Below are 13,917 nucleotides of genomic sequence, written 5' to 3'. Positions count from 1 at the left end.
ATTTCTTTAACTGTAACTTTGATCGTTTCCTCTTTGGTCTTAAAGTGTCTGCGACTGTAGAGAGAAATAACTTTAATCAAACGTCAGGGTCTTTTCACTTATTAAGTCGGTACATGCTCACTGACTGTTTACCAACCATCAGCATTCCCACTGATGACATTTATGCTGATTAGTGATAATGATGAGGCAGACACATCATCTCAAAGGTCACAAGTTGTAAAGGCCACAGGTTTGATTTCTGCAGGAGCCCACTGAAGTCCATCAGTGGACGTGTTTCCTCTCTGAACGTCCTCTGAACGCATCATCTGGGATGAAAATGTGCCTCTAATAAAAGTGATAATGTGTCTCTCTCTTTCCCGCCCAGAGGTCGTTCCGATCGTTTGCAAACGACGACCGCCATGTCATGGCCAAGCACGCCAGCATCTATCCGGCCCCGGAGGAGCTGGAGGCCGTGCAGACGCTGGTGTCCACCGTGGAGGGAGCCCTCAAGAAAGTCTCTGATTGGATGGATGGCCTCAACAAATCCTCAGGGAAGACCTCGGCCTGTAGCGAGGCGGGGGACAAGGCGGTGGAGGAAGACGCTGCTGAGACAAAGTACGTCCCACTGAATATGCTCTTATTTTGTTTAACTTTGTAGCGCGGTCACACTGTTCCTCATCACAGCGTTTTCACAGTGAGGAGAAGTGAATTTATTACTTGTTCCAGTTTATTTCTGAACCTTCAGCCGTTTCCTCAGCACAGTACCGATCGTCTCCCTCATAAACCCGTGTTCTGCTGTAAATCTCCATCAGAGGACACGTGTGATGATTGGATGATTAAACAAGCTCAGCAAACAGTCATAAATTCTCAACACTCAAACAGAGGTTCTGTATTAACAAAGCATCTCTGTGGAGGCAGGGGCGAGATGATTTCATATAAACAAAACCAGGACAGAAAATATAAACACATTGTATTTTTGTATGTTAATTCATTAATGTTATTACACACATGAAGTGATTTCACATGCATTGTCTCAAAAACCTGAACAAACTGTGAGAGATCATTTCTCTATTTTGAATCTTCATGATGTACATCTCGTCGTCTGCCCGTGTCCTGGACGGTCTACAAGTCGTCTGCATGTGTAAACACGTCAGCATACGATGTAGCATAAACAAGACTTTGTGTACATCCTGCCGTCTGTGTCCAGTTTACCATGGCCTTCGTTTACCTCCTGCAGTATTTAACCAAGCAGACCGTTTTATTTACCAAGGCTTTAAACCTTTCTGCCTCCACCCAGTACAACAGAGGGAGGAGGAAACGTTCACTGATATTAGCACCACAAATGAAAATCCATTCACTTCTGTCGTAACAGACTGGAGACAGATATCTAAAAACCTGAACAAACAAAATGAGAATCCAGCTCTGAGAGCCTGACCAGTGTTATCTGACAATAACAGTTGTTCACAGCTGTAACTCTGAAGAAACTGCAGAACAGAAATATTTAAAAAAAAAAAAAAAGAAAATGTTTGACTTGGTTTAGAAAAAACTTCCAGAGAAAACATTTGAAACGACTGAAACTGCAACATGAACGTCTGTAATCTTGTATGGTGAATGTTTTCCTACTGCGTGTGTCATGAGAGACTTAACACTCCCTATAGATAAATACAGAAAGTTTTGAACCTGCTGTTTCCAGATCAGGTTGTTTTCTGTCTATGAAATGAGGTTTCTAAATTCTCCACCGTGCCGTGGTGGAGAACCTGCTCTCTGGCTGCAGAGTGTGTTTGTGTGTTATCAGCTGTGAGAGAGTCTGACGCTGGCTGTCATCCATCTGCCCTCAGGCCTGATGGTACGTCAGTGCTGTGCGGGGTGACGCGTGTCGGCCTGGTGGCCAAAGGCCTGCTGATCAAAGGGGACATGGACCTGGAACTGGTGCTGATGTGCCGAGAGAAACCCACCAAACTGCTGCTGTACACCATCAGCGCCAACCTGCCCCTGCAGATCCAGGTACACTCAGCCACACCTCCAGTGGCACAGCAGCTCACATACAAACAGGCTGTGTAGTGTTTGAGGTATAGTCTTATTTCAGATACACAGTAAATGATATGTGTCAGTAATAATAATCTAATCAGAACAACACTGTCCAGATTAGTTTACATTTTAACAAATATTAATATTAATAAATATTAACACACAGAAATCAAATCAAGCTAAGGCCTCTTTTTCCAGCGTCCACAGCAGAGCTTTATACTGATATAAAAGTTAAAAATGATTGCTCATAAACTTGCAGTGTGTAGGTGTATTATACTGATACACTATATTAATTTCATCATACTGTGGAAATACAAAATCATCTTGTGTCACGAGCCTCACAACTCTGCAGTCCCTGTTAAATCAGCAGCGATTCTCCTGACTGAGGTCTGTTTACTCAACATGTGTGAGAAGTGATTTACGTACACCTGGTTTATTAGCTCATACCAGCTGGACACCAATGTTATGGACTGTAGTCACAAAATGATCCATTCAGCCGAGTAAAACGTAGATAATGAGCCATCCCTATATCACAGCTATCCTAAACAGTCTGTAAGATCAGCATTAGATAAAGATTAGCCTCAGTAATTAAAAGAAAATGATGCAAAAATACCCAAAACATGTTTAAATCATTAACAGCACAAACCAGTGGAGAAAAGTTTGGAACAAAACATCTTCAGTCCCCAGAATATTCTGGAGACTTTTGTGGTGAAATGAATAATTTCTCAGGGAGAAAATGTTTTTTATTCTTAAACCAGATGAAAGGATTATTTATAGAGGAGGAGAGGAGATGATGTGAAGTGGATATGAAATGAAAAGGAAGTGTCCTCTGCTGCTGAGACTCTGTTTGATTCATCTCCATCTCTCTGCTTCTGTGAGACATCTAAAGCTCAGACGGCAGTTTAATCTTCACACCCCAACCACCGACCACTCAGTCCCTCTCTGTACACCTCTCACCTGTTATTTCACTGTATCACTGATTCCCATCACAAATTCTGAGCTCTATGCAAATAACGTTATCCAAAGACCCCCCACCTCCTCCAAGCATCTGCGCAGACGTACACAGAGCCTAAATGTGCTTCCTGTGCCCCCGTCTCAGTTAATTACCTGCCATCGCTGCCGTGCGTGCTTCATCATCAGGGGAGGAAACCATTTGAAGCTCTCATTTCCTGGGCCAAACTGAGAGAGATTGACAGGCAGAGGGGAGATGGATGGGGGTCATTTCTCGCAGAGACGAGATAGAGAGAATGCACTTGAAAACATGCCACTGAGGGTAACACGGCTGCTGAGGAAAAACAAGATAGTTTGGCGTGCTGGGAATTGTCTGGTAATAACAACAGGGGTGGAAACTCTGAATGTAAACACAACTGTTTCTGCCTTTTGCTGCTTTGATCGGCCTGTTTGACAAAAAGAAATGAGTTGTTAGTCAATAATGTTTTTGTTTTGTTTGTTTCTTTGTAAAATAAGAGTCCAAATAATGAAAATCCATCAGTACGACAGTCGTGTCATTCTCACAGTGTCTGAACAGAAATACTGTTTTCATTATCTCCACTGTTACAGTTCTAATCTGCAGGAACCCTGTCGCTAACAATCAAACAACTATACTGAGGTGATTCCTCACTGTAAATACATGCAATGACTGTCTCATTATAAAATGTAGAAATACATCAATTGTAAAATCATAAGGATTTATTAGCCCAACACTTCCTGTCAGGGATTCAAATTTCAAGTAAAATCCAGCCACATTAACAATCAGTAATCGTTTAATCACTGATCATTAATGAAATACAGTCCAGTGCTGTGTGAGTGCAGTGATGTGAATTTAAAGTAAAGGCCAAGAAACTTGAGTTTAAAATTGAACAACAGAAAGTAATGACTTCCTTTAACACTGCAGAGCTTCCTCTCCTCTGTGTAGTAAAGTCGTAAACAACCTCCAGGCTTCTCTGAAGGACGGTGCTCTCTGTTCTCTGCTGAGCTCCCAGCCTGAGTTAACCCAGCATCTTCTCTCTGCTTCTGCTCAACATGCTAGTTTGACGTTAGCCTCAGATAGCTAGCTAAGGCAGACAGCAACTGTGCACATGACTGAGAGACTGAGAGACAGTGAGACAGAGAGACAGTGAGACAGTGAGACAGTGAGACAGTGAGACAGAGAGACAGTGAGACAGTGAGACAGAGAGACAGAGAGACAGTGAGACAGAGAGACAGAGAGACAGTGAGACAGAGAGACAGTGAGACAGAGAGACAGAGAGACAGTGAGACAGAGAGACAGTGAGACAGTGAGACAGAGAGACAGAGAGACTGAGAGACAGTGAGACAGAGAGACAGTGAGACAGTGAGACAGAGAGACTGAGAGACTGAGAGACAGAGAGACAGTGAGACAGTGAGACAGTGAGACAGAGAGACAGTGAGACAGAGAGACAGTGAGACAGTGAGACAGAGAGACAGTGAGACAGTGAGACAGAGAGACAGTGAGACAGAGAGAGACAGAGAGAGTGAGACAGTGAGACAGAGAGACAGTGAGACAGTGAGACAGAGAGACAGAGAGACAGTGAGACAGTGAGACAGAGAGACAGTGAGACAGAAAGACTGAGAGACTGAGAGACAGTAAGACAGAGAGACAGAGAGACTGAGAGACAGTGAGACAGAGAGACTGAGAGACAGTGAGACAGAGAGACAGTGAGACAGTGAGACAGAGAGACAGAGAGACTGAGAGACAGTGAGACAGAGAGACAGTGAGACAGTGAGACAGAGAGACTGAGAGACTGAGAGACAGAGAGACAGTGAGACAGTGAGACAGTGAGACAGAGAGACAGTGAGACAGTGAGACAGAGAGACAGTGAGACAGTGAGACAGAGAGACAGTGAGACAGAGAGAGACAGAGAGAGTGAGACAGTGAGACAGTGAGACAGAGAGACAGTGAGACAGTGAGACAGAGAGACAGAGAGACAGTGAGACAGTGAGACAGAGAGACAGTGAGACAGAAAGACTGAGAGACTGAGAGACAGTAAGACAGAGAGACAGAGAGACTGAGAGACAGTGAGACTGAGAGACAGTGAGACAGAGAGACTGAGAGACAGTGAGACAGAGAGACAGTGAGACAGAGAGACAGAGAGACAGTGAGACAGAGAGACTGTGAGACAGTGAGACAGAGAGACAGTGAGACAGAGAGACAGAGAGACAGAGAGACAGTGAGACAGAGAGACAGAGAGACAGTGAGACAGAGAGACAGAGAGACAGAGAGACAGTGAGACAGAGACAGTGAGACAGAGAGACAGTGAGACAGTGAGACAGAGAGACAGTGAGACAGAGAGACTCGCTGCCACTCAGTCGCTTCCAGTTAACGACAGATAATCAACTACTGATTCATCACTGACGTCCCCAGTTGGTGTGAATGGGAAAGGGAGGGATTACCACCTCTGAACTGATGGGATTAATGCTGCAGAATTTATCAAGACAACAAGTTAACAGCAGCATGAGACAACATGTAAAACTGCTCTGCATGTCTGACAGGGCTTTAATAGAAACACAGTGTATCTGCACACACACCTGATGGAATCGATTTGCTTGCTGTTAATGAGGGATTTGTTTTGTTCTGCTCATTGTTCTGAGAGCTCGTCCTAAACACTGTAGAGCAGCAGCACCTTGTTCTTTACAAACAGCAGAGTCAATGTTGCGACTGTGATATTCGATTTTTAATTAATCGTGCAGCCCTGCCTTGCAGACAATGACGGAGGACAAATACGAGGTGCGGTCGAGCGTGCCTGAGGCAGCTATCCAGGTCTGCAGCACCAAAGACCCCCAACTCACCCTGAAGATCACCCTCTCCTCCTTAGCCATGAGGGAGGAGCACAGCACCACAGAAGAAGGTACCGACTCCTCTTCCTCCTCCTCCAACAGCTAAACCTGCTTCTTCCTGTGCCTCCTGTTTGGGAGAATATTCGACCTTTACATGACAGCAGAGGGCTGAGAGAGGGGGAGACACTTACTGGAATATATAAAGGTTTAAACGTGCTGTGAAACCTGAGCTAGAAATGAGAGACCATCTGGGTAAAACTGGGGCGGATGATACACAGAGAGGGCTGAAAGCTGAGAGGAGAACAGGGGAAAAAGGAGAAGGGATGATATGGATCTGGGTAAAGTGTGGTGGAAATAGCAGATGGCGGGTGAGGGATGATTTCAGGTGGTTGTGTTGGATTGGGATTGGCGAAAAAGGAGACGTCTGTCTCAAGTGTCCTCTTGTGTCATCCTGCATTTCTGACCAGAAAAGACTGAGCAGTCCTGATTCAGAGAGGAAGCTGTTCCTTTAGCAGCCATGTTAAAAACAGACATCAGGTCAGGACAGAAACAGAAATATTACAGGAAACTAATCCCTGAAGAAAAGGATGTGGTTGTTTAAGTGAAGTAATCCCTCACACCAACAAGGCAGTTCATCTCCTGTGACAAAAAAAAGACCAAAAATTGATGAGAAACTCTTTGTTCAGTCAAGTGTCTGCACTGAAGGCATCAGTGCTTCCACTGTGTTGGTTTTCTCCCACAAATGGGAATGAAATTAAAAATGAATGAAAGGTGAGTCAGGAGTGAAGAGCTGCCATTATGGAACAGCGAGTCCCATTGTGGTTCCTGCTGCCGGTGGGAAAGATTGAGTCAAACCATCACAAAAGGTAGAAAAATGGATTCTGGCCGACAGAAGAGAGGCAGGAGAGAAACCATTTCTCCCTCTGGTTCAACATCCTGTCAGCACAAACAAGGACTCTGTGTTTCTGTCTTTTTTTGTCTCATCAGTGTGAAATCCCATAAACGAGACTCTGCCTCTCCTGTTTACAAACAAGAGCAGAGCTGACGAGGTTTCCTACGTTTAAAAAAGTCAGAGTTAAAGTAGGTTCACTCAGATCCCTGCAAGGTTCCTTGAAGAACCCTCTTTGTTTTGGGTTGATTTAAAATCTGTTCCTGCGTTGGTAAAATATCTGCACCTCTGCTAATGATTATTGAATCTTTCATCTCTTCTCACTCTTTTTACGAACAAAGACAAATGCTCACTGTTACTTTTAAGATGTAACTCGGCTGCAGCATGTGTTTGTCTTCAGCCAAAGATGATTCATTACAGCAAAGAAAAATTCTCTTTTGTCAGTCGTTTACAACAGTTTTATTAAGAGGTGTGTCAGATCACAAACTCTGTGATAACACGAAACAATCTTGCACATCGTCCGTCACTTCACTCATCTTATTAACAACTTAAATGAAAAGATGAGATTTAGACATGTTCTTTTTAATTGTCAGAACCTGGTGCCTACATTACCCACAATGCAGCCTGACTGTTAGCAGTGGAGTCATAGACTGGGGCCTGTAGCCTGTATCAGAGATAAGGAGCAGAAGTCTGATGAGTTCACTTTGTTCTAACTCTGCCTCAAGAGACACGACTGAAGACATGTGTCAGACTTCACACTGCTCCCTCTGGAGACACCAAAGACAGAAACGCTGTTACCTGGGTGTCAGGGATCTACAATATGCAGCACTGTGTGTTTAGTTATTTATTATTAATCTAGATGAAGATCTGAACCTCTAGTATTCACAACACGTAGCTCTTGGAGGAAGAAGCAGGCTGCACTCGTTATAGTTTGTACCAAACCTATTGTTTCCTTATTCTCCTCCCTGCACCAGCTCACCTCATGTTAAACCAACATTTCAAACCTTCTGCTGCTCATCTCATTGTCAGCTTATAGCTGAAATAACAGTGTTCAGTAATTATAACAGTAATTATAAAGGTTGTAATCTGATGGACTGATTGTGATGTAAAAGGATTCACATTGGTTAAGTAATAGAAACTTTATCTGTGCTTCTCCTCTGAACATCTGCAGTATGAGGGTTGTTTGTGGAACCTGCAGAGCGTATCTTCCTGTACCAGTCTAACTGATTCCCTCTGGCTCTCAGATGACCCCTGGTTTTTGTCGTGTGCCTCCTGTAGCTGGCCTCTGCTCACTGACTGTTGGTTTTGTTGCCGTAGCTCCGCAGGTCGGCTCGCTGTGTGGATTGACACTTCTCTGCGACTCCCGCTGCTGACGAGGCGCGCCCCCCTCTCCCCACCCAGCAGCAGGAAACCCCGGGTACAAGGGGCTTCCCCGACAACCAAATCAAACCAACCCACTCACTCTCTGCCTCAGACATGCTCCTCTACCTCCCCCTCCTCCTCCCCCCTCCCCACCTCCCTCTGTTGACTGGACTTCTCTCTGGGTCACCATGAAATTCTGGTCCATGTCTACCACCGAGCACACAGACTAAAAGGACAAAATGACTACATTACCCAGCAGCCCATGTCCAGATCTGTGCTTCTTTGCTTTAATTACCGGGGCTGACCGTTCTCTGTTGATCAATTTTTATTGGCTCAGAATGACATCCCATAATTTCATGTTGTAAAAACGGTGTTAATTGAATTAATCTGATGTCCTGGTCACTAATCAAAATTCCCCTAAGCTGATGATGTCAAGGAGAATTTAGTGGGGGTTGTCCTTATCTGTATGTCCTGACCTGTGAGTGACGGTTCCTCCGTGGCCTGCCTCTGGGAAACAGCCTCAACAAATCATCTGCATTACAGGAGGAAAAAAATAAGGCAATTAGTAAAATACAAAGTGAATAAACACATAAATACTTTTTTAAAAATCCTGTTGTTCCTGTGGAGTCCTGAGTGTGCCCCTGGAATAATTCAGTGTTTAATGAGTCTCGTTATTCTGCAGGCAGCGATCTGTTTGCAATGAAGAATCATTAGAGAATCAACTCTAAAATGAAAGCTGATCAGAAAATGGAGACGAGTCAGTCAGGAGGTGGACTGTGATTGGCCGAGAGAAAATGTTAGAAAGTAAATAAATTAGAGCAGAAATAATGAATCTGTTAATTTAATGTCATTTATCATTTACATTTATGCACAGTGCAGATGGTGAAATGTGTTTCACCATTATCTGACTCTATAGATGAAATAATTGATTAATGAAATAACTGACAGAATAGTCTATAATATTATAACTGTAGTTGCTGCCCTGAATTCAATGGGATTCAAAGAGAATTTTGAAAGTAGTCGTAATTGGTTGAATCTTTTCAACCAATTCATTACTCAGGTTTTGTCTGTGTCAATGTTTTATTTATTGTCTCTGTTGAATAAGCAATAAAATAAAGTCAATGGAATCAGAAAGCGACAGTTGAAATCAATTAAAAAAATCTAAATAAGTGAATACAGTTTGTACCTGGCAAATTCAATTCTATTATTTTAAATGTATGAATGTAAAATGTCTTTCTTCATCTCTGTGGCACACTTGAGACTCCATAGACTCACAGAATGGATTTATATGATATTATCTAATCCTGGACAGTCTTTAAATCTTACTGAGTCCAGTCCAGAATCAAAGGGCTGACAACACAAGTCAAATCAGCATCAGTCCACTCAGCCTGCCAACATCAGTGGCACTGAAGACCATGATCCTAAGAAACATTTCTACACCTTTAAGTGACGTTAGCTTCTTGTATTTTTTTAACAGAGAAAAGTCATTTAATGTTTTTTTGTCAGGTTTCACTTCAGTTCCCAGTTTCATTTGTTTTTCAGGTCTCCAGCTGCACCAGGCAAGCAAAGCTTAAAGAGTGCAGCTCAAAGTGCTAGATTAAAAAAGTTTACTCCTCCAGCTTACTTTGACAAACCACACCATTACCTGCAGATTTCCCCTCAGAGCACTACATTACATTACCCACAAGTCCCGGGGGCAGAACACGAAGGTCCTCACTCCTCGGTCTTGGAGGAGGAGTGACACGGGACGAAACCTGTGTCTCTCTTATCAGCTCCTTCGTTTGTCTTCCACCTCTTCCATCCTGTTCAGCTTTCACTACGGTCTCTACAGCAACAGACTGCCAAACCACACACGTCGCTGCTCAGCTCACATTACTGCTGATCAATCACATGCTGCCAGTGAATTGGAATCTGAATCCTGCAGATATTTGGAATTAGAGACTCCACTGGTTCCTCCTCTCTCCTTCTTTTAAAGCTCTGCGTCAGCGTTCCTGTCCGCTCTGTAGAAAGAGCCATTATTTAATATCTGCTGGCTGCTGCTCACTGGAGCTCTTTGAACCATAATGGCAGTGATTCCACTGTGATGGGACATTTATCAAGATCTAATATTTGCAACTTGGCAGTCTGAAGAGTAAAGATAATGTTTCCAGTTGCAGAGAGGTCGCTCTCTTTATATTTCCTGGAGGAGGTCATTGATAACCTGTGAGCCCTCAGCGCTGAGCTCTGCAGTGTGGTCTGCAGTCTGTTCCCCCTTTTGTTCGTCTGCTTGACTGTCCCACAGTGGGCACCCCTTAGCTGCTCCCGAGAACAAACAGCCTTCACTTTCTTTCCAGGGTGGCGTTCTCACTCTCAGATGTTTATGTTGTCGTTGTCATCTGCTGTCACTCTTCTTCTGCTGTCGTTCTCCCATGGCTCGGCCTCCAGTCATGGCAGGAGTGCTCCCCACAGGAACCCGGTGTGGAGCGACTGTTTCAGTCAAACATAAACATCTGACCGACCCCGCAAGAGTGAAAATACTAGCATGGCGCGCCAGAAAACTGCAGAGCAAGCTGCCTTTAAAGCAGGGTGACTTTTTTCTGTTGAAGTAGAATAGCTGCCCTGCCTTTTCCCGCTCTCAGACATTCCTGAGCCACTATTTCTGAATCCATCCAATGTGCCCGTGTTCTAAGGTCTTATTTTAATCTTTAATCTGGCTTTTGGTTCTGAGTCGATGCCATGCTCTCATTTTCGTCCTGCGTTGTAATTGATAACACACTAATCTGGCGTGTTCCATCGCCTTCAGCCACTGATCTGCATCTAGAGTGAGCCTCCGGCCGGGCAGCAAGACGCATGCGCTCACATCTACTCCGGTTTCTCCTGTCAATGTTATGAAAGATCCTGCCTTGTGCATGAGAAACTCCCCTCTCCCAGAAAAATCACGGAATCTCTCAAATTCCCCCCCCCCCCCCAGCTCATTCGGTCAGATCAGTGGGTTTGCCTAATAATTAGCCGTCCAACCCTGCTGCCTGCGTGTCTGTGTGTGAGTGCTGCAGGTCAGCGTGGTCACGCTCAGTCTGTCCTGTCTCATCCTGTCCCTCTCTCCAGAGGAGGGCGATCAGGACGTCCACAAGGAGAAGCAGCGGGACGACAAGGAGGAGGAGGAGGAGGACGTCCTGGACAGGCACAGGTGCCGGGCTGCCCTGGCTGCACTCCGACACGCCAAATGGTTCCAGGTGAGCACAGCTGGTCTGACGACACAGTCACTCTCTGTCGCCTCTAAAGATCGTAAACTTTAACGTGCAGCAAATAGATCTGAAAGGAAACTTAATTCCACTCAGATTCTTTTCCCCACAAATTTAACTGTACAACTGTTTTCATTAAATGACCTTTACACAACAGCCAAATGTTTCTCCCTAATGTGTCTGCAAACGATTTTCATTTTCATCTTCCTGCAATATCAGCTACTTGCAGCTAAAACACTGTTAATGTTTTCATGGTCGTGTTGAAGCACTTTGGGACAGGACGTGAATGTTTTACAAAAATATTTGACAAACCTTTATCGAACTCAAACCAAAGTGTTTTAATATCCCAACCACAGCAGCGCTGGTCTCTCCACCTCCCTATGACACTTCCTGGACCAGAGAAGACATTAACAATGAGCAAAATCCAGCCATCAATTACAGCTGCTCCTAACAGTGTCATTTGTAGGAGTCTGTTTCTATGCACATTTTCAATTAGCGCAGAAAAATCAGCTAAAAAATGCTGGAAATTCTATTTAAAAAGTCAAAATATCATAAATACCGGGATGTAAGAGTGTAATATGAACGTTTCTAGAGTTCTAACGAGTTGTAGAGAAATATTGAAACTGTAGAGTCACTTTCCAGTGTGAAAGTAGAGGATGAAGTTAACAGAGTGGGTATAACTCTGAGGGATACGGGATCATGAAGAGATTCTTCACCAAACCAGGTTTCAGACGAGCTGCAGCTCGGCCGTCATGACTGAACTGAGGAGGCAAAAGGAAGAGAAAGTCAAGGTCGGGTGAGGCGGCGAGCAGCTCCCCTCAGGGAAGGAGAGATAAATGTAGTATCAGAGTGAGGGGCTGCACTGTGGAGCCAAGGTGAGGCAGTGTGACGAGGATCCTGCTTCATTACACTCAGACAGGGCTAATACGACCCGGGGACCTCAGCTGATTTGTAACAACTGCAGATACAATTAATAACATTCGTCTCCACCTGTCACCACGTCTGTGAGGTTTAAATGAAAACACCTGAACTCAGTCGCCTCATTTATTCTTGTGATTTGTCGTCCGGTGCAAATTGAATTGTTAATAATCTCTGGAATGATTAGTTTTTGATGATAATGTCATTATCTTCTTTTAGTCAGTCGGTTACTCTTCTTCTTCTTCTTCAGGCTCTGTCTTTTAGCTGTGGTCGATGTTTTATTTTTCCATGAATATTCATTTCACTACATGCAGAGGAGTCCAAACAGTTGTCAGGATGTTCAACATATACTGTCACGGCTTTGAGGCAACGCATGGAGGAATAAAATTTACTCAGAGAGATTTACTCAGAGCAGAGAGGAGGCAGCACGAGAATTTATCCTGTGAGTTTCTTTTAGAAAAGAACATGAAGAAAAACATCAAGCGTCTTTGAATAATTAGTCAACTTTTTGTTGAAGCAAATACAGAATAGAGCACGTGAGCATGACTGAGTTTAACAGAGACACGACAGATGGAGACAGCTGAAGGCTTTAACACACTGAAGAAAAAACTCTTCACCTGCTGCAAAGAGTTTTACAGATAAAACAATAAAGCTGAAATCAACAAAAGTAAAAAATGTTTTTTAATTCTGCTCTTGATGCCAGAATTTTATATTGAAAAGAAAGGACTGAGTTTGACTTCAGCCTGCATGTTTGTATCCCTCAGAGGTTAAACCTGAACAGAACTGAGCTTTATCAAATTAAACATAATCCAGTCGTGAAACGTCCTCCTCGAGTGCTTCCTCCATATCTCACAGCCTGGAAAGTGCTATGGACATGTATTCTGCAGTTGCTCAGTCAGACTCACTGTCTTGTTGAAATGCTCCTCATGCTGTCACTAAGGTCTGTCTGTCTGTCTGTCTGTCCCCTCAGGCCAGAGTCACAGATCTTAAGTCCTGCGTCATCGTCCTGAGGATCCTCAGAGACGTGTGCAACAGACTGCCTGTGTGGCAGCCTCTCAAAGGATGGGTGGGTGACGAGCACAGACCCACTTGTTGCACAGGAACATCCAGAACTCACATTCAGTAGATGATGAACTGTCAGATGAATAAACCGTCCAGCAAGTTTAAAGTAAAATCATCAGAATCCTGACTGTGATTCATTCAGTGTCTTCTCTCCGTCCGCCCTCTGCAGCCTCTGGAGCTGATCTGTGAAAAGGCCATCGCCACCTGTAACCGGCCGCTGGGTCCAGGTGAGGCCCTGCGTCGCGTCATGGAGTGCATCGCCTCAGGGATTCTCCTGCCGGGTCAGTCATCTCTCCCTCACAGCAGCCTCCAGGCTCTGTTCGCTGTTTGTATTTAGTCTTGCATTTATCTCTCTCTTCAAAGCTCTCGGCTTCAAACACTGTGTATGAGCTCTGTGGTTACTGCGCTTTAAAAAATTGGTATAAATGGTTATCTGCTAAGAGAAATTTGGAGGCAGCACTTGGATGAAGAATCAGAAACTAAGTTCAGCTGAAGTTGTAGGACTCCTTGATCAAGTGGGAAGATAGAAGCAGGAAAAAAGAGAGGAGCAGTTGAAAGAAAGAGAAGAACCACTCCTGGTAACTTCTGAACTCAGTCTGAGCTGACAGAGGCAGAGCACTTTGAGATGCAGAAAGTGTCTGTGCTCTCTGGCTGTTTGTGTCG

General features: G+C 44.2%; 1 protein-coding gene across 3 annotated transcripts in view; it reads left to right on the top strand.

Annotated features, from left to right (window-relative positions):
- The window catches only part of LOC108881639 (spermatid perinuclear RNA-binding protein), a 66,126-nt gene that overhangs the window by 28,481 nt on the left and 23,728 nt on the right, over positions 1-13,917 (top strand). For all 3 annotated transcript variants that reach the window (XR_007814441.1, XM_018673701.2, XM_018673702.2), the window contains exons 3-8: positions 365-594; positions 1,818-1,983; positions 5,729-5,873; positions 11,138-11,265; positions 13,163-13,258; positions 13,424-13,535. Coding sequence is in view for 2 of the 3 variants with exons in the window: in XM_018673701.2 (XP_018529217.1) it covers positions 365-594; positions 1,818-1,983; positions 5,729-5,873; positions 11,138-11,265; positions 13,163-13,258; positions 13,424-13,535 (877 nt within the window). In the remaining variant the exon portion in view is untranslated. The remainder of the gene's footprint in view (positions 1-364; positions 595-1,817; positions 1,984-5,728; positions 5,874-11,137; positions 11,266-13,162; positions 13,259-13,423; positions 13,536-13,917) is intronic.

This window comes from Lates calcarifer, linkage group LG13 (genome assembly GCF_001640805.2).
Source record: "Lates calcarifer isolate ASB-BC8 linkage group LG13, TLL_Latcal_v3, whole genome shotgun sequence".
Classification (NCBI taxonomy): Eukaryota; Metazoa; Chordata; class Actinopteri; family Centropomidae; genus Lates; species Lates calcarifer.
Note: the sequence above shows the minus strand (reverse complement) of the source record. Positions and strands in the feature narration are given on the sequence as shown.